The sequence below is a fragment of the Pan paniscus genome, chromosome 11 (genome assembly GCF_029289425.2).
Source record: "Pan paniscus chromosome 11, NHGRI_mPanPan1-v2.0_pri, whole genome shotgun sequence".
NCBI classification, from domain to species: Eukaryota; Metazoa; Chordata; class Mammalia; order Primates; family Hominidae; genus Pan; species Pan paniscus.
The window spans coordinates 2,576,084-2,593,444 of NC_073260.2; the positions used below are offsets into that span (position 1 = coordinate 2,576,084).

General features: G+C 52.6%; 1 protein-coding gene, 1 long non-coding RNA gene and 2 pseudogenes across 2 annotated transcripts in view; 2 read left to right on the forward strand and 2 right to left on the reverse strand.

Moving 5' to 3' along the window:
- Positions 1–17,346, reverse strand: LOC134728519 (iron-sulfur cluster assembly 1 homolog, mitochondrial-like; annotated as a pseudogene).
- The window catches only part of RABL6 (RAB, member RAS oncogene family like 6), a 32,428-nt gene that overhangs the window by 14,645 nt on the left and 422 nt on the right, over positions 1–17,361 (reverse strand). Inside the window, exons 2-3 of the mRNA XM_034929567.3 lie at positions 2,223–2,357; positions 2–49 (exon numbers count right to left, since the gene is read on the reverse strand). Coding sequence (XP_034785458.1) covers positions 2–49; positions 2,223–2,357 — 183 coding nt within the window. The remainder of the gene's footprint in view (position 1; positions 50–2,222; positions 2,358–17,361) is intronic.
- Positions 10,027–15,719, forward strand: LOC129398720 (nucleolin-like; annotated as a pseudogene).
- The window catches only part of LOC134728520 (uncharacterized), a 3,287-nt gene continuing 2,712 nt past the window's right edge, over positions 16,787–17,361 (forward strand). The window contains exon 1 of the long non-coding RNA XR_010108986.1: positions 16,787–16,986. This is a non-coding gene — a long non-coding RNA (uncharacterized LOC134728520). The remainder of the gene's footprint in view (positions 16,987–17,361) is intronic.

Sequence of the window (17,361 nt, forward strand, 5' to 3'; positions counted from 1 at the left end):
CCTTTGTCTACTACATCCCAGACTTCAACCTTCACGATGTCATCCGTGGCTGAAACAGGGAGAATCCTAAAATTAGTGCCCAACATGAAGTTCCCAAGGTGGCACAAAGCGGTCCAGCTGGTGTGGTTGTCTGTGCCCCGCAGCCACCAGCTCCCACCAGGACTTCCGAGTGTCCAGAAGCAGGGGATGTGTCCTCCCCAGACGACCACACGGCGGCTCCTTCAGGCCTTCGCTCAGACACAGCTTCAGTGACAAACTGAATGCATGGTATCTCCCTCCGCAGCCCCAATCCTGGGCACGGCCCCTCCCTCCCCGGCCCTGATCCTGGGCACGGCCCCTCCCTCCTGGGCCCCAATCCTGGGCACGGCCCCTCCCTCCCCGGCCCCGATCCTGGGCACAGCCCCTCCCTCCCGGACCCCGATCCTGGGCACAGCCCCTCCCTCCCCGGCCCCGATCCTGGGCATGGCCCCTCCTGGCCTCAGCATACTGGAAGGGGACCCTCCTGGCTGGGTCGATGTCTGTGTTTTTGCCCATGGACTCCATGAGAGCAGGTACGCTTCTGCTGACAGGTGCGAATGAATGGGCCCGCCTGTGTCACCTTCTGACCCTGTTTCTTCATCCAGTGACTGGCCTCTAGTTCACTTTGAGGGAGCGGGATGTAAGTAATCACTGAGGGCGGAGGCCGGACCCTCCCTTCGGAGCCACCTGAGAGGCCCCAGGCCTGCCCCACACCGCACCATCGCAGCTGGGCCTGCTGGTGCCAACCATTCCTCCTGAGCTCCCATGACTGTGCTCTGTTGTGGGGCGTGCTGGGGACTGGGGGAGCTGATGGATGGAGCCTCCCGCCCACCCAAGGATTCCAAGGGGAAGGGAGAACCAGAGGGGAGAGGCACGCCCGGGGCCCTCACACAGCCAGGCATCTGCCCCCACACCAATCACATCCACGTCGCCTGAGCAGAGGGGCATGAACGCTGCCATCAGCCTCACCCCAAACCAGGAAGAGGGTGCGCTGGCAGGTAGAGCTTCTGTGCGCCGGCCCTGTGGGCTCTGTGTCCTGTCAGCCCAGCACCACCCTCCCAGGCCCTAGAGAGCAGCAGATGCCCAGCAACTCCACGGCTGTTCCTGCACAGCAGTCCAAGTGTCAGCTGTCACCACGTGGCAGCTGAAACTCATCTTTGCCTCCCACTAGTAACCCACTAGTTTTTTTTTTTTTTGCAGTGAAAAGGAAAGGTGTTTAAAACAGCCCTGGGTGGGAGCGGTGGCTCACGCCTCTAATCCCAGCACTTTGGGAGCCCAAGGTGGGTGAATCACGTGGTCAGGAGTTCAAGGCCAGCCTGGCCAAGATGGTGAAACCCCGTCTCTACTAAAAATACAAATAATTAGCTGGGTGTGGTGGCGGGCGCCTGTAATCCCAGCTACTCAGGAGGCTGAGGCAGAGAATTGCTTGAACCCGGGAGGCGGAGGTTCCAGTGAGCCGAGATCTCACCACTGCACTCCAGTCTGGGCGACAGTGAGACTCTGTCTCAAAAAAAAAAAAAAAAAAAAAAAAAAAAAACCCAAGCAAACCAAAAAACAAACGAACAAACAAACAAAAAAACCAGCCCCAAGGCTTTTTGCTGTCACGATTCTGAACACACAGGGCAGCTGCTCTGCCTCCCACAGCAGGAGCCTCGCCACAGCTGTCACCTCCCCCACCTTCCCGCATCTACCCAGGCCCAGCCCACCCACACCCAGTTGAGACCTGGGGGAGGGGTCTATCCCACCATCAAGCCCACCTCACTGAACCTTTTAGTGACACCAACTTTCCTCAAGGGCAAGGCTCAAACGAAGGTCTTATTACTGTTTCTGGTGGTGGAGAAGATGTCGGGCTGGGGCCCAAGAAAAAATACCATGTGCACCAAGAGGGTGCAGGCAAGGGAATGCTCCTCGGAATGTACCTCTTTTCAGCCCCCGAGGCGCCTGCGTGCCCACTCACCTGCGGCCAACGCTGCCCCAGGCTGAGCCTCCCAGGTCAGTGGGGCTTCATGAAGCTCACTCAGGCAGCAGGGTGATCCACCCCAAAAGAGCCCCAGAGTTCACGCCAGGACCCCCACGTCAGCAGGGTCCCTCACAGACAAGAACTCTTTGGGGAGACCCCCTCTGGGGAATGCATCTCCCAGGAACCAGGGCTGAGGGCGGAGAAGCCTGGAGCCCGAACCCACGGGGGCGCCCAGCACACTTACTCTTGTAGCTCCAGTGGATGCTGGTGACCTGGATCTCCTGTGTGGGGATGTACTCCTCCAGGAACGGCCGGCCCTGCAGGCGGTGCCACAGCGCTGTCTTGCCCGTGTTCCTGTCGCCCCGGATCACTATCTTCACTGGGGACGCGAAGAGAAAAAGAAAAAGCAAATTAAACCAACCGAACCCAAGCTGCAGCTGTAAGAGCAACTACAAGGAGAGCCGGTTCTGCTGCCACCTGTTTCATCTTTCTTGCTAGAATCAGACCAGGTGACCGGCAGGCAGGGGAGGAAGACGGTGGGTGGGTACCATGGCAACCTCTCCCATCAGGAGGACACCTGGCGGCACACAGAGCATCGACGGCGACCGGGGCCCAGGGGGCAGCTGGGGGTCCTCCTGGGCTGCTGGAGGCCACAAGCCAGGTCAGGCTTTCTACTTGGAGGACGTGGTTCTGCCCTAGAGCCCACCCCTGGGACCCCTGGTGACCCTCAGGGTCAGGGCCCACCACCTGAGGAGCTCTCCACAGCACCCCAGGCTTCTGCGGATTGCTCCTAACCAGGTTTTCTGCAGCCCTGGAGTCTTTTTTTTTTTTTTGAGACGGAGTCTCGCTTTTTCGCCCAGGCCGTACTGCAGTGGTGCTATCTCGGCTCACTGCAAGCTCCACCTCCCGGGTTCACGCCATTCTCCTGTCTCAGCCTCCCGAGTAGCTGGGACTACAGGCACCCGCCACCATGCCCGGCTAATTTTTTTGTATTTTTAGTAGAGACGGGGTTTCACCGTGTTAGCCAGGATGGTCTCGATCTCCTGACCTCGTGATCCGCCCGCCTTGGCCTCCCAAAGTGCTGGGATTACAGACGTGAGCCACTGCGAGCCCTGGCGTCTTCAGTGCACAATTCTGCAGAACGCGGGGCCTGCATCCCAGCTCACGCACAACGCGTGTGTGCCGGGTAGCCCCGGGCCTGGGCCTGCTTGCTCCGGGGCTGGGTTGGAGAGGCCACTGCCCAGCTTGTTTTGAAAATGTGATGGGGGAGGGAGGGCAGCTGGGAGGGGAGCACGGACTTAGCAAAGGCGGGAGGTGGCTCAGAACGGGTGGAGATGGGGATGGACCTGGCACCCGACTGGACTAAGAACAGACAGCCTGCGGAGGTGCTGGAAGAACAGGATCGAGAATGACCGAGAAGCTGTGCGGACGCAGCAGCCAGCACTGAGACAGCTGCCCTCGGACCTGGGCAGACCCCGAGAGCTTCTCACACAGGCCTTGGTGAACCCACCACAGGCACGGGGGAGAGAGAAGCCCTGGCCGTCCTCCACGTTTCCAGGAGGGGAGAGCCAGGGAAGCCAGGGAAGGGAGCCGGGTGGTGGGAGCAGAGGCAACCAAGGAGCAGGTCTGCAGGCTCCTCCCACTTCCCCAGGTCTCAGGCCTCCCGCCCGCTCCCCCATCTGTGTCAGGTCTGCAGCCTCCTCTCACTCCCGCAACGCCCCCCCAGGTTTTCTGTCAGGGGGACCCCAAGCTCCCAACGCAGAGGGCGCCCGACCTCGAAGCTCTGAGGGACCCTGGGCTGTCCCTGTGCCCCACCCGGCTCCTCTCTCCTGGCCCAGTCCCCTCCCTCTACCTCAAGGCACCTGTTTCCACAGTCATTTCTTCTCCCCTGAAGCTTGTTCATTTCCTCGCCCATCCTAGGTACCTCAACGCGCCAACTTTCAACGCCTCTGGTCATATCTCGGTGCCGGCCAGCGCTGCGGCAAAACCTCCAGAGGGGACCCAGGCGCCCTCACGGCCACGGTGGCGGCCGCACCGGCTGGGGGCAGCCAGGAGGCTCCGCGCTTCTCCCGGCCGAGCCCACCCCGCGGAAGGCTGGGCCCTCGTTCCCCTCCCTCTCCCGCGGAGAACTTGGAGAACAGAGGCCGCCTGCAGCGCCCTCCAGCCCGGCGGCCCGGCCTGTGGAGAGCACAGCAGCCCCAAGCGGAGCCGCAGGCGCTCAGCGCAGCCGGGAGGGAGCCAGGCCCCAGCGCGGCGGGAGGCCCCAGACGGGCCGCGGCGCCCTCCCTCCTCCGGCCCGAGGCAGGAACCCGGGCGCGGCCCACAGCTCTGGGCTCAGTCGGGCGGCCGCCGTCCCCCCAGATGAGCAGCAGCCCGGGCTCGCAGGGACTGCCCGGGCCGCGCACGCATAGCCTCGCTGGGCCCGCGAGAGAACGGCGGCGCCATCCACGTCCGTCCCGCGGCCCCGAGGTCCACGGCCTGAGCGGCGGCCCTGCCTCCCCGCCCCGGCACCGCTCAGGCGGCCCACGCGCTGTGCTTCCCGGTGGCTTCCACATGCGGTGGTCCCGTCTCCGGGTCTTTCCCGGGGGTGGGGCGTTAGCAACGCGGAGAGCGCAGAGACGGTCACAGCGACCGCCCGTTTTCCCGCGGCCAGAACCAACGCGCTAACGTCCCTTGGTCCCCGCATCTCGGCTCCTCAACCCTACGGGACAGAACCCACTTCCTTCATTTTGTAAAAATGGCACATGCTCTTTGTAAGGAACTTAAACAAGGTAGACAAGCACAAGAATCAATGTTAACAAAGCCTCCCAATGCCACTGCCGGAAACCAGCCCTCATGAACGTGGGGAGCTCATTCCAGGGATCTGGCCAGTTTGGCTTCTGCAGAATGTCGGAGAGTTGGGGTCACACAGAATAATTTCTCTCACTCAGCGATACGCACTTAAGGCTCATGCAGGCCTCTCCACGGCTTGAGAACATCTTTTCAGGACTAAATAATGTTCCACCATCTGGATGCACGAAGTTGATCCATTCATCTACTGAAGGACGTCTTGGCCGCACTTTTCCTTGAATTTCCATTGATATTTTTCTCTTTTCGTAATATATATTATTCGGATACTGCAACACCCACACTCAGTCTCTATTTATTTTTTTCATATCATTTACCAGCTGTCATTTTGCTGTGAGATTTTCCCTTTATTTTCTAAACCTTCCTTTGATTTTATTTTTGCTTTTTAAAAATTATTATTGGCCGGGCACCATGGCTCACGCCTCTAATCCCAGCACTTTGGGAGGCCGAGGCGGGCGGATCACCTGAGGTGAGGAGTTCGAGACCAGCCTGGACAACATGGAGAAACCCCGTATCTACTAAAGATACAAAATTAGCCGGGTGTGGTGGTGGACACCTGTAATCCCAGCTACTCAGGAGGCTGAGGCAGGAGAATTGCTTAACCCCAGGAGGTGGAGGTTGCAGTGAGCCAAGATCACACCACTGCACTCCAGCCTGGGCAACAGAGCAGAACCGTCTCAAAAAAAAAAAAAACAAAATTATTTTTACAAACAGGGTCTCACTGTCACCCAGGCTAGAGCCAGCACAGTGGCACCATCCTAGCTCACTGCAGCCTCAATCTCCTGGGCTCAAGTGATTCTCCCACCTTAGCCTCCCAAGTAGCTCAGACTACAGACATCTGCCAGCTAATTTTTTTTTTTTTTTTTTTTTTCTCTGAAGATGGAGTCTCACTCTGCCGCACAGGCTGGAGTGCAGTGGTGTGATCTCAGCTAACTGCAACCTCCACCTACTGGATTCCAGTGATTCTCCCATCTCAGCCTCCCAAGTAGCTGGGACTACAGGCGCATGCCGCCATGCCTAATTTTCTGTATTTTAGTAGAGACAGGGGTTCACCATTTTGCCCGGGCTGGTCTCAAACTCCTGAGCTCAGGCAAGCCGCCCACCTTGGCCTCCCAAAGTGCTAGGATTACAGATGTGAGCCACCACCCCATGCCTAGTTCTTTTTACTATTTTTTTCTTAGAGACGGGGTCTTGCTTTTTGCCCAAGCTGGTCTCGACCTCCTGGGCTCAAGCAATCCTCCTGCCTTGGCCTCCCAAAGTGCTGGGATTACAGGTATAAGCCACGGCACCAGTGAGGATGGTCCACTTTAATCAATGTTCCTTGAGCCTTCAGGTCCAGAGACTTTCTCTGAGCCTGCGGTAACCCTTCACATTTCTACCCGCTCTCTTTCATTTTGAAGTATATTCTGCATATGGCATCACTGTCGCTGTGGCACTAGGACTATAGCTAGAGCAGCTTTCTTATGGTTAATGTTTACCTAGTGTCTTGTTTCCAACTCCTAACTTTCAACCTTTCGACACCATTATGTTTTGGATGTGTCTCTTATACACCACATAGCCAAATTAAAGAAAAAAAATTCCTCGAATCTCACATTCTTTCGAGCTGGTGAGTTCTGTTTACTGACAACTGCTGCTGCCATGTTATTTTATGATTTTTAGTTACAGCTCTGGTTCCCTTGCCCCTCCCCCAGCCTTCTATGCCTTTGATTAAAGCTGGACAAGGTGGTTTTCAGAAAGTATTCTTTCTACCTGGTATTTATTTGGAAGATTTGCAACCTGTTTCTACACTTTGGGAACCCTTAAGTTTTCAACACTCACATCTGCTGCAGTGAAGTCTGAAGTTAACACTTCTTCTTAATAATAATATAGAGATCTGAACGCCTTGACTGTCCAGCTTCACCCTGGGCTGTGTTACTTCTGGTAGTTTCTTCTTTTATATACCCTATATAAATCATGATCACCACTGATTAACATAACCAACGCTTATTCCTTTTCTTTTTTTTTTTTTTTTGATTAAGTCTCACTCTGTTGCCCAAGCTGGAGTGCAGTGATGCAGTCTTGGCTCACTGCAACCTCCACCTCCCAGGTTCAAGTGATTCTCCTGTCTCAGCCTCTCGAGTAGCTGAGACTACAGGTACGCACCACCATGCCTGGCTAATTTTTGTATTTTTTTTAGTAGAGATGGGGGTCTCACTATGTTGGCCAGGCTGGTCTTGAACTCCTGACCTCGTGATCCACCCACCTTGGCCTCCCGACCTCGTGATCCACCCACCTTGGCCTCCCAAAGTGTTGGGATTACAGGTGTGAGCCACCGCACCGGACACACCAACGCTTATTTCATTTTCACCACATATCTACCAGTTTCTTTGCTTACCTTTGCTTTTTTTTTTTTTTTTTTTTGAGACAGAGTCTGGTTTTGTTGCCCAGGCTGGAGTGCAGTGGTGGGATCTCGGCTCACTGCAAGCTCCGTCTCCCGGGTTCACGCCATTCTCCTGCCTCAGCCTCCTAAGTAGCTGGGACTACAGGCGCCCGCCACCACGCCCGTCTAAATTTTTGTATTTTTAGTAGAGACAGGGTTTCACTGTGTTAGCCAGGATGGTCTCGATCTCCTGACCTCGTGATCTGCCCGCCTCGGCCTCCCAAAGTGCTGGGATTACAGGCGTGAGCCACTGCGCCCGTCATTTTTTTTTTTTTTTTTTTTTTTTTTTTGAGACGGAGTCTTGCTCTGTTGCCCAGGCTGGAGTGCAGCGGCGAGATCTCAGCTCATTCCAACTTGTGCCTCCCGGGTTCACGCGATTCTTGTGCCTCAGCCTCCTGAGTAGCTGGGACTACAGGCGCCTGCCCTCATGCCCGGCTCATTTTTGTATTTTCAGTAGAGACAGCGTTTCACCATGTTGGCCAGGCTGGACTCAAACTCCTGACCTCAAGTGATCCACCTGCCTCAGCCTCCCAAAGTGCTGGGATTAGAAGTGTGAGCCAGCACCTGGCCCCCTTTGCTTTTTGAAATCCAATCCTGTGTTTCGAGCTCAACTCCACCTCTCTGAAGAATAACCTTCAGTATTTATTTCTACAAGAGCCTTTGCACAGTGAGGCTCAAGCTTCGGCCGAAGTGGAGCCAGTCACACGGCTCCCAAGTGCTCATCAGACAGAGACCTCAGCCCACGTCGGCCTCCCCTCGGCCCACGTCGGCCTCCCCACAGCCCACGTCGGCCTCCCGTCGGCCCACGTCGGCCTCCCGTCGGCCCACATCCGCCTCCCCTCGGCCCACGTCGGCCTCCCCTCGGCCCACGTCGGCCTCCCCTCGGCCCACGTCGGCCTCCCGTCGGCCCACATCCGCCTCCCCTCGGCCCACGTCGGCCTCCCCTCGGCCCACGTCGGCCTCCCCTCAGCCACAGGTTTGCTGCGAGCTGGTCACCAGTCCACCGCATGCTCCTCTCAGGGAAGTCTTTTTGTTCTGGTTGCATCTAAGATGTTTACTTTTTAATGTGTTGAAAATTTCCAATGATGTATCTAGCTGTGGATGTTTTTAAACTCTGGACTTCTTGGAGTTTCCTGTATTTCATGAACTCCGGAAAGTCCTCAGTCTTCCCTTTCTCCTTTCCTGCTCTCTTCTCCTTCTGGAACTTGTACTGGACGTGGGCTGGCATCGCCTCCGCCCTGGGCCGCACATCTCTTCCCGACACTGCTCCTCTCTTCAGCTGAGTTAGTGCTGCTTCTCCTGCTGCTGACTGATTTAACGTTAATGACTATGTTTTTCATTTCTAGAGGTTTTCATTCTGTTTCTTTTTCAAACACAAACTGTCTGCTCATGGTTTTTTGTATTGTTTTATTTATAATTGACATAATAATTGCACATATCATGGGCATACAGTCTTGACTAGTCTTAAGGTTGCTTCCTTTTACATCTTTATCAATTTTAACATACATTTGTTTTCTATTATCTTCACATTTTGAGAATGAAGAGTCTTATTTTCTCTCCCTTGAAATGAAATTTACTCCTTTTAAAAGCTAATTACCCATATACACACCTACTATATGGCCACAAACTCTTTTTTAAAAAAGCTAATTACAAGAAATCCTGTAACATCAGAAATAAGGCAAGTAAAATAATCTGATTTAATTATTTTAAAAAATTAACCCCCCCCCCTTTTTTTTTTTTGAGACGGAGTCTCACTCTGTCACCCAGGCTGGAGTGCAGTGGCGCGATCTCGACCCACTGCAACCTCCACCTCCCAGGCTCAAGCAATTCTCCTGCCTCTGCCTCCTAAGTAGCTGGGATTACAGGCATGTGCCCACCACACCCAGCTAATTTTTGTTATTTTTAGTAGAGACAGGGTTTTGCCATGTTGGCCAGGCTGGTCTCAAACTCCTGACCTCAAGTGATCCACCCACCTCGGCTTCCCAAAGTGCTGGGATTACAGGAGTGAGGCACCATGCCCAACTTAACCTCTACTTTTAAGTTAAAAAGTTAGGCTGGTCGCAGTGGCTCTCTCCTGTAATGCCAGCACTTTGGGAGGCCAAGGCAGATGGATCGCTTGGGCCCAGGAGTTTGAGACCAGCCTGGGCAACATGGTGAAACACTGTCTCTACAAAAATTACAAAACTCAGCCAGGCATGGTGGCGTGCACCTGTAGTCCCAGCTACTCAGGAGGCTGAGGTGGGAAGATTGCTTGAGCCAGGGAGGTGAAGGCTGCAGTGAGTCAAGATTGCACCACTGCACTCCAGTTCAGGCGAAAGAGCAAGAGCCTATATCAAATAAATAAATAAAATCAATTTCAGCATCTTTTTTTTCTCCTGCTGGTCCCTTGATCTTGGGTTTTGTTTTCTTTTTTTCTGCTTAACTTCAGAATCTTAAATGTTGGCTGCAATAAGCTAAGTGATTCTCCTGGAAAACCTTTAGGATTCATCCAAGAAACGCTAAGAAGCCCTGCACTTACCTGTACTTAACCTCATGGTAAACCTGCTCTTTTACTAAACGGGATGTGAACACGACCTCTGTTCTAAGCTTCTTTTAGAAGATACAATGCAGGAAACACAGAGCTCTATTTGAGGCCCTGAGCCTTTCTTACCCTGATTCAATTTAACTCCTTCACATTCCTGCAGCTTTCCTGCAAAATATGGAATAATTTTCTTACATTTTCATACCAAGAAGAGCTTATGATTTATCTCAGATGCATGAAGGTTTAACTCCTAACCAGGCCCTCTCACAGTGCCAGCAGCATCTCCTGGGCCCATTACAAGGGCCCAGCCGCCTCCCCACCCTGACAGCCTGTGCTGCAGCTGGTGTCAGCCACACCTTGCTCCCCTCCCACTCTGCACCCTGCAAAGATTTCCCATCCTCAGCGGCTTCAGACTACTTGGTGTCGAGGCAGGTAAAAACCAAGGTGACCCCAAGAAAATGGCTGCTCCCCCAAAGGAGGCAGAAGGAGGAAGTGAAGATGAGGAAATGTCAGAAGATGAAGAAGATGACAGCTGTGGAGAAGAGACTGTCACACCTCAGGAGAAAGGCAAGAAGGCTGCTGCAACCCCAGCCAAGAAGGTGACAGTTTCCCCAACAAAAAAGGCTGCAGGTGCCACACCCACCAAGAAAGCAACTGTCACTCCAGGCAAAGCAGTCGCCACACCTGCCAAGAAGGGAGCCATACCAGGCAAAGCACTGGCAGCAGCTCCTGGCAAGAAGGGGCACCCCAGCCAAGGGCGCAAAGAATGGCAAGAATGCCAAGAAGGAAGACAGCGATGAGGAGGAGGATGACTCTGAGCCAGCAGTGATGAAGGCAGCAGCGGGTGCCCCTGCCTCAGGGGATGAGGACGAGGACGATGAGGACGATGCTGAGGAAGATGGCTCTGAAGCAGCACCTACGGAAACACCACCAGCCAAAGGAAAGAAAGCTTCTACAAATGCTGTTCCTGGGAAAGCCAAGAGGATGGCTGGGAATGAAGATGAAGAGGATGATGAGGACAAGGACGAGGGTGACGATGATGAAGAGGATGAAGTGATGAAGGCGACGAAGAGGAGGAAGGGTCTGTCAAAGAAGCACCTGGAAAATGAAGGAAATGACCAAACAGCAGCTTCTGGAGCCAAGAAACAGAAAGTGGAGAGTGAGAAGCACAGAACCAACTGCGCCTTTTTTTTTTTTTTTAAGACAGGGTCTCACTCTCTCACCCAGGTTGGACTGCAGTGGCGCAATCTTGGCTCACTGCAACCTTCACCTCCCAGGCTCAAGTCATTCTCCTGCTTCAGCCTCCTGAGTAGCTGGGATTACAGGCGTGTACCACTACCACCCGGCTAATTTTTGTATTTTTAGTAGAGACGGGGTTTCACCATGTTGGCCAGGCTGGAACGTCTTTCAGTCTTTGTTGGAAACCTGAACTTTAACAAGTCTGCTCCTGAGTTAAAAACTAGTATCCACAGGCCAGGCCTGGTGGCTCACGCCTGTAATCCCAGCACTTTGGGAGGCTGAGGTGGACAGATCACAAGGTCAGGAGTTTGAGACCAGCCTGGCCAACATAATGAAACCCTGTCTCTACTAAAAATACAAAAATCAGCCGGGCGTAGTGGTGCATGCCTGTAGTCCCAGCTACTGGGGAGGCTGAGGCAGGAGAATCACTTGAACCCGGGAGGTGGAAGCTGCAGTGAGCACCATTGCACTCCAGCCTGGGTAACAGAGCAAGACCCTGTCTCAAAAAAGAAAGAAAAACAAAAACTAGTATCCATGATATTTTTGCTAAAAATGATCTTGCTGTTGTGGATGTCAGAATGGGTATGACAAGGAAATCTGACTATGTGGATTTTCAAGCTGCTGAAGACCTGGAAAGAACCTTGGAACTCGCTGGTTTGAAAGACTTTGGCAATGAAATTAAACTAGAGAAACCAAAAGGAAAAGACAGTAAGAAAGAGCAAGATGTGAGAATACTTTTGGCTACAAATCTCCCTTACAAAGTCACTCAGGATGAATTACAAGTGTTTTGGCTGGGCGCAGTGGTGCAGTGGCTCACGCCTGTAATCCCAGCACTTTGGGAGGCCAAGGCAGGCGGATCACGAGGTCAGGAGATCGAGACTATCCTGGCTAACACGGTGAAACCCCGTCTCTACTAAAAATACAAAAAATTAGCTGGGCGTGGTGACGGGAGCCTGTAGTCCCAGCTACTCGGGAGGCTGAGGCAGGAGAATGGCGCGAACTTGGGAGGCGGAGCTTGCAGTGAGCTGAGATCGCGGCCACTGCACTCCAGCCTGGGCGACAGAGCGAGACTCTGGCTCAAAAAACAAAAAAAAGTGTTTGAAGATGCTGTGGAGATCGGATTAGTCAGCAAGGATGGGAAGAGTAAAGGGACTGCTTATATTGAGGTTAAGACAGAAGCTAATGCAGAGAAAACTTCTGAAGAAACGCAGGGAACAGAGATCGATGGCCGATCTATTTCCCTGCACTATCATGGAGAGAAAGATCTAAATCAAGACTAGAGAGACCACTTGGAGGGGTGAATCAAAAACTCTGGTTTAAGCAACCTCTCCTACAGTGCAACAGAAGAAACTCTTCAGAAAGAATCTGAGACAAGGCAACTTTTATCAAAGTGCCCCAGAACCAAAACGGCAAATCTAAAGGGTGTGCATGCACTTACAGTTCGCTTCATTTGAAGATGATAAAGCAGCTTTAAATTCCTGTAATAAAAGGGAAACTGGGGGCAGGGCAATCAGGCTGGAGTTGCAAGGACCACCTCATGCCAGGAGCCAGCCATCTAAAACTGTCTGTCAAAGGCCTGTCTGAGGACACCACTGAAGAGGCTTTAGTCATTCGACGGCTTTGTTGGGCAAGGGTAGTCACCAACCAGGAAACCGGGTGCCCCAAAGGCTTTGGCTCTGTAGATGGCAACAGTGAGGAGGATGCCAAAGGCGCCAAGGAGGCCGCGGAAGATGGTGAAATTGAGGGAAACAAAGGTAACTTGGACTGGGCCAAACCTAAGGGCGAAGGTGGCTTTGGGGTTGTGATGGAGGTAGAGGAAGCTTTGGAGGATGAGGTGGTGGCAGAAGCCAGGAAGGCTTTGGTGGGCGAGGCAGCTTCTGGGGAGGCAGAGGTGACCACAAGCCACAAGGAAAGAAGACAAAGTTTGAACGGCTTCTGTCCCTTTGTCTTTCCCTCTCCCATTTGAAAGAAAGGACGCTGGGGTTTTTATTCCGTTACCTGATCAATGACAGAGCTCTCTGAGGACATTCCAAGGCAGTCTACAGTCCTGTGGTCTCCTTGGAAATTCGTATAGACAACATTTCAAGGGTAATACCTTCCTTGTTGGTTTTGACTGGATATTCATATAAACTTTTCTTTCCTTTTTTTTTTAAGATGAAGTCTCACTCTGTCGCCCAGGCTGGAGCGCAGTGGTGTGATCTTGGCTCACGGCAACCTCTGCCTCCCGGGTTCAAGCGATTCTCCTGCCTCAGCCTCCCGAGTAGCTGGGATTACAGGCATACGCCACCACACCTGGCTAATTTTCATATTTTTAGTAGAGATGAGTTTCATCATGTTGGCCAGGTTGGTCTTGAACTCCTGACCTCGTGTAATCCGCCCACCTCAGCCTCCCAAAGTGCTGGGATTACAGGTGTGAGCCACCGTGCCCGGCCTGCTAAGTCCCATTTCTAAATTCGCACCAGTGTCTACTCAGAGAGGACTCTGGTTGTCCGAGCTCCTGGGCCAGGCCAGTATCAGAGCTGCACAATAATGCTCACTCAGGAGCAACTCCACAGAAAAATTCTGCACCAAATACAACTGATATTTTGTGTCCAGTCACAGTAGAAAGGGACAGACCAACTCAGGCAACAATCTTTCTTCCAAATAATTTCAAATAATTTTCCTAATAATTTTATATGCAAATAATTTCAAAATTGTGTAAACCAAAATTAAAATCCCAAGGCCTGCCAACCATCTGAATGGACTTCCTCTTCTAGGCCAGGGCCATCCAAATTTCATCTGAAAAACTGGTTCAGGCCATTATGGGAAGAGGGGTCAGACAGGCCTCATTGTGGCCTCCTCCCTTCTGGAATTCAGGAAAAGCTCACCAGCATTTAACATCAACACTGACTTTAAGTCTGATAAGAAACATAATCTGGCCAGGCGCGGTGGCTCATGCCTGTAATCCCAGCACTTTGGGAGGCCAAGGGGTTCGGACTGCTTGAGTAGAGGGGTTTGAGCCCAGCTGGGCAACGTGGTGAAACCCTGTCTCTCTAAAAAATACCAAAATTAGCTGGGTGTGGTGGTGCAATTTTTTTTTTTTTTTTTTTTTGAGACGGTCTGACTCTGTCACCCAGGCTGGAGTGCAGTGGCACAATCTCAGCTCACTGTAACTTCTGCCACTTGGGCTCAAGCGATTCTCCCGCCTCAGCCTCCTGAGTAGCTGGGATTACAGGCACCCACCATCACACCCGGTTAATTTTTATAGTTTTAGTAGAGACGAGGTTTCGACATGTTGGCTAGGCTGGTCTTGAACTCCTGACCTCAGGTTGTCCGCCTGCCTCGGCCTCTCAATGTGCTGAGATTACAGGCGTGAGCCACCGCGCCCGGCAAAAAAACACAATTTTTTTAAACTACCTCTGACCTGGAAGCCCCCACTTCAAGTTGTCCCGCCTTTGTGGACCAAATCAACATATATCTTAAATGTATTTGATTACTGTCTCATGTCTAAAATGTATAAAACCAAGCTGTGCCCTCCACCTTGGGCACATGTCCTCAGGGTCACCTGAGGGCTGTGTCACGGGCCATGGTCACTCATATTCAGCTCAAAAATAAATCTCTTCAAATATTTGACAGAGTTTGACTTTTTCATCCACTATGGTCCAATGTCTCATTCGAGTTTTTATTCTACAACCAATGGGTGTCCCACACGTCTGCCGGGACCACTAGCAACTCCGAGCAAATGCAGGGCCCAGGAGGAGAGCCCAGACTCCGGGAAACCCGCAGCAGTTCCCAGAAACTCTCACCCCCAAAACCCTCGACTCTGTCTTGATCACATTGCTGGTCTGTTACGCTCTGTAAAATATTTGAGAAAATAAATACCAGAAAGCCGGGCATGGTGGCTCACGCCTGTAATCCCAGCACTTTGAGAGGCTGAGGCGGGCAGATCACGAGGTCAGGGGATTGAGACCATCCTGGCTAACACGGTGAAATCCCGCCTCTACTAAAAATACAAAAAATTAGCCAGGCGTGGTGGCCAGTGCCTGTAGTCCCAGCTACTCGGGAGGCTGAAGCAGGAGAATGGTGTGAACCTGGGAGGAGGAGCTTGCAGTGAGCCGAGATCACGCCACTGCACTCCAGCCTGGGCGACACAGCGAAACGCAAAACTCTGTCTCAAAAAACAAAAGAAAAGAAAAGAAAAACTAGAAACTTTCTATTCTAACACAGAAACTCAAAAGTTTTTAAATTGCATGTTATTCAACTATAAAGATAGCACCTTTCTAAAATGTAATTTAGGTACAAATTCAAATTTCTCTCTGTCTCACCACCTTTCATTCAGTTCTAGGAGATCATAACCTGTTCTCCAAGTACTGGAGACTGGCTTTTCTCCTCTGGAAGGACCCCATTGCCCTTTTTAGTCACACTCGCCCAGGACCACACAGGGGTGGTCCTGGTGCATGAGGTGGACCTCGCCCAGGACCCTCGGGGAGCCTTTTCAGAAGGTGAACAGTGTTCCAGGTCCAGGCCTGATTTCCCAGGGACTAATACTGAGCTTAGCCAATACTGTAAGCAATAAAATTAAATAAAGGATCCAAATGCAGAGTCTAAAAACTGGCGTAAACTCAGTTATTTTGACTCAATATTCTCTTCTCCGAATGCCAGCTATGTATAAAGTTTCAATTCTAACACATTTAAAATCAGCTTTTATTTTTATTCAAAATGCACCACTTTATTTTCCTTACCAGACAGCCACGCATTAAGCACGTCCAGTCACGTGACTTCTTCAGCGAGCCCCCAGGCTTCCACTCCGCGGGAGTCTGGGAGTTCCTGGACAGAGGAGTCCTGAGATTTCAAACAGTCAAGCCTTCTCCCCAGCCACAAGTTCCTTTGATGCTTGGGTTACTGAACACAAACGCAATGGATTGTTTGTCTTCAACATAATCCGTTTCTGTTCCTAAACGTGTTGGCTGCGCCTTCTTTCTGATGAGCACGCTGACTCTAATTTGAACTTCATCAAAATCGTCTTTGTCGTCGTATGTTCTAAAGTATAAGAAAGGCCAATACGGCCCTTGGTTCGGACATCAACTTTCTTTAAAAAAATTTTTTTTCGTACTTTTAGTAGAGACGGTGTTTCACTATGTTGGCCAGGCTGGTCTCGAATTCCTGACCTCGTGATCTGCCCGCCTTGGCCTCCCAAAGTGCTGGGATTACAGGCATGAGCCACCGTGCCCGGCCCGGACACCAACCTTCATACCTAGATGCTCAGACTTATCTTTAAGAAGTTGTTTTATCTTGCTTACTGCTAAAGGTGTCTGGGTGAGGGTGGCCCGAGTGGTCTGCAGCTTCCTCTTGCTCACAGGCCGGGGGACTAAGGAAGGCGACATCTTCACTGTCCTCCTGGACTAGCTCCAGCCCCAGGAACTACGGCCTCTCTCCGTGCACACGGCAGGCGAATTCATGAACTTGCTTTTAAACCTGCACAAGAGTCTTTCTGATCATTAGTTCTTAAAATTCTACATTACCACGGAAATATCACGGAGGCTCTAAGGCTCCCCTTAAAGTGACCAAAAAACTGGATAGGCGTAGCGTCCTAAAACCTCATAGAAACATACGGAAATGGCTAAGAGGGAAGCAATGTCAAAACAGGGAACCACATAAAAGCTTTCAAAAACTACTGGGAAAGAGCCCGCAAGATAGAAAAACTCATAAGAGGTCGAGGACAATTTACACAATTTGTAACAAAGGAATGGAGCGTCTCAGGCACTCAGGAGTCCGTAAATGACTCCTCCTTCCTACGAGAAATGGGATGTCTCCTACAGTCGCAAGTCAGCCCGTGCCTTCTAGAGCTTTTCTAGATACGTCTCTTACAAACGCTTCTTAAAAAAAAAAAGGCGAGAATGTGTGGCGTAGCTAATATTCTGTCTTCAAACTCAGTAGGAAGTCAACAAAGAAAAATCCCGCTGAAAGCGCCAAGGCCGGCTGGGTTCCCCGCACCTCCTGCAGGTGAGTGGTGCCCGGGGCTGGGCACCGTGGAGCGTCGGGGGCGCGGCGCCCCGGGCCGGCGGGCCCTGCTTGGCATTATGTAATCACCCCCGGGCCGGGCAGCCGGGCCAACCCCGCCGGCGCCGACCCGCTCCACTGCACAGCGCGGCGGGAGCGACACGCGGCAGGCGAGTGCGGCTGGGAAACGACCCGCGGCTCGGGGGCCGCGAGGACCCGGTCCTGGCCTGGCCTCTCCTCGCGTCCCCTGGCCCGCGCCCCCGCTCCCGGAGCGCCCGGCGGGCCCAGCGCACCCCACAACCGGCAAGCAGGCGAGACCGACACCCACCACCGCGCGGCGCCCTGGGCCTGGGCTCGGAGACCCGCGCGGCGCTCCCG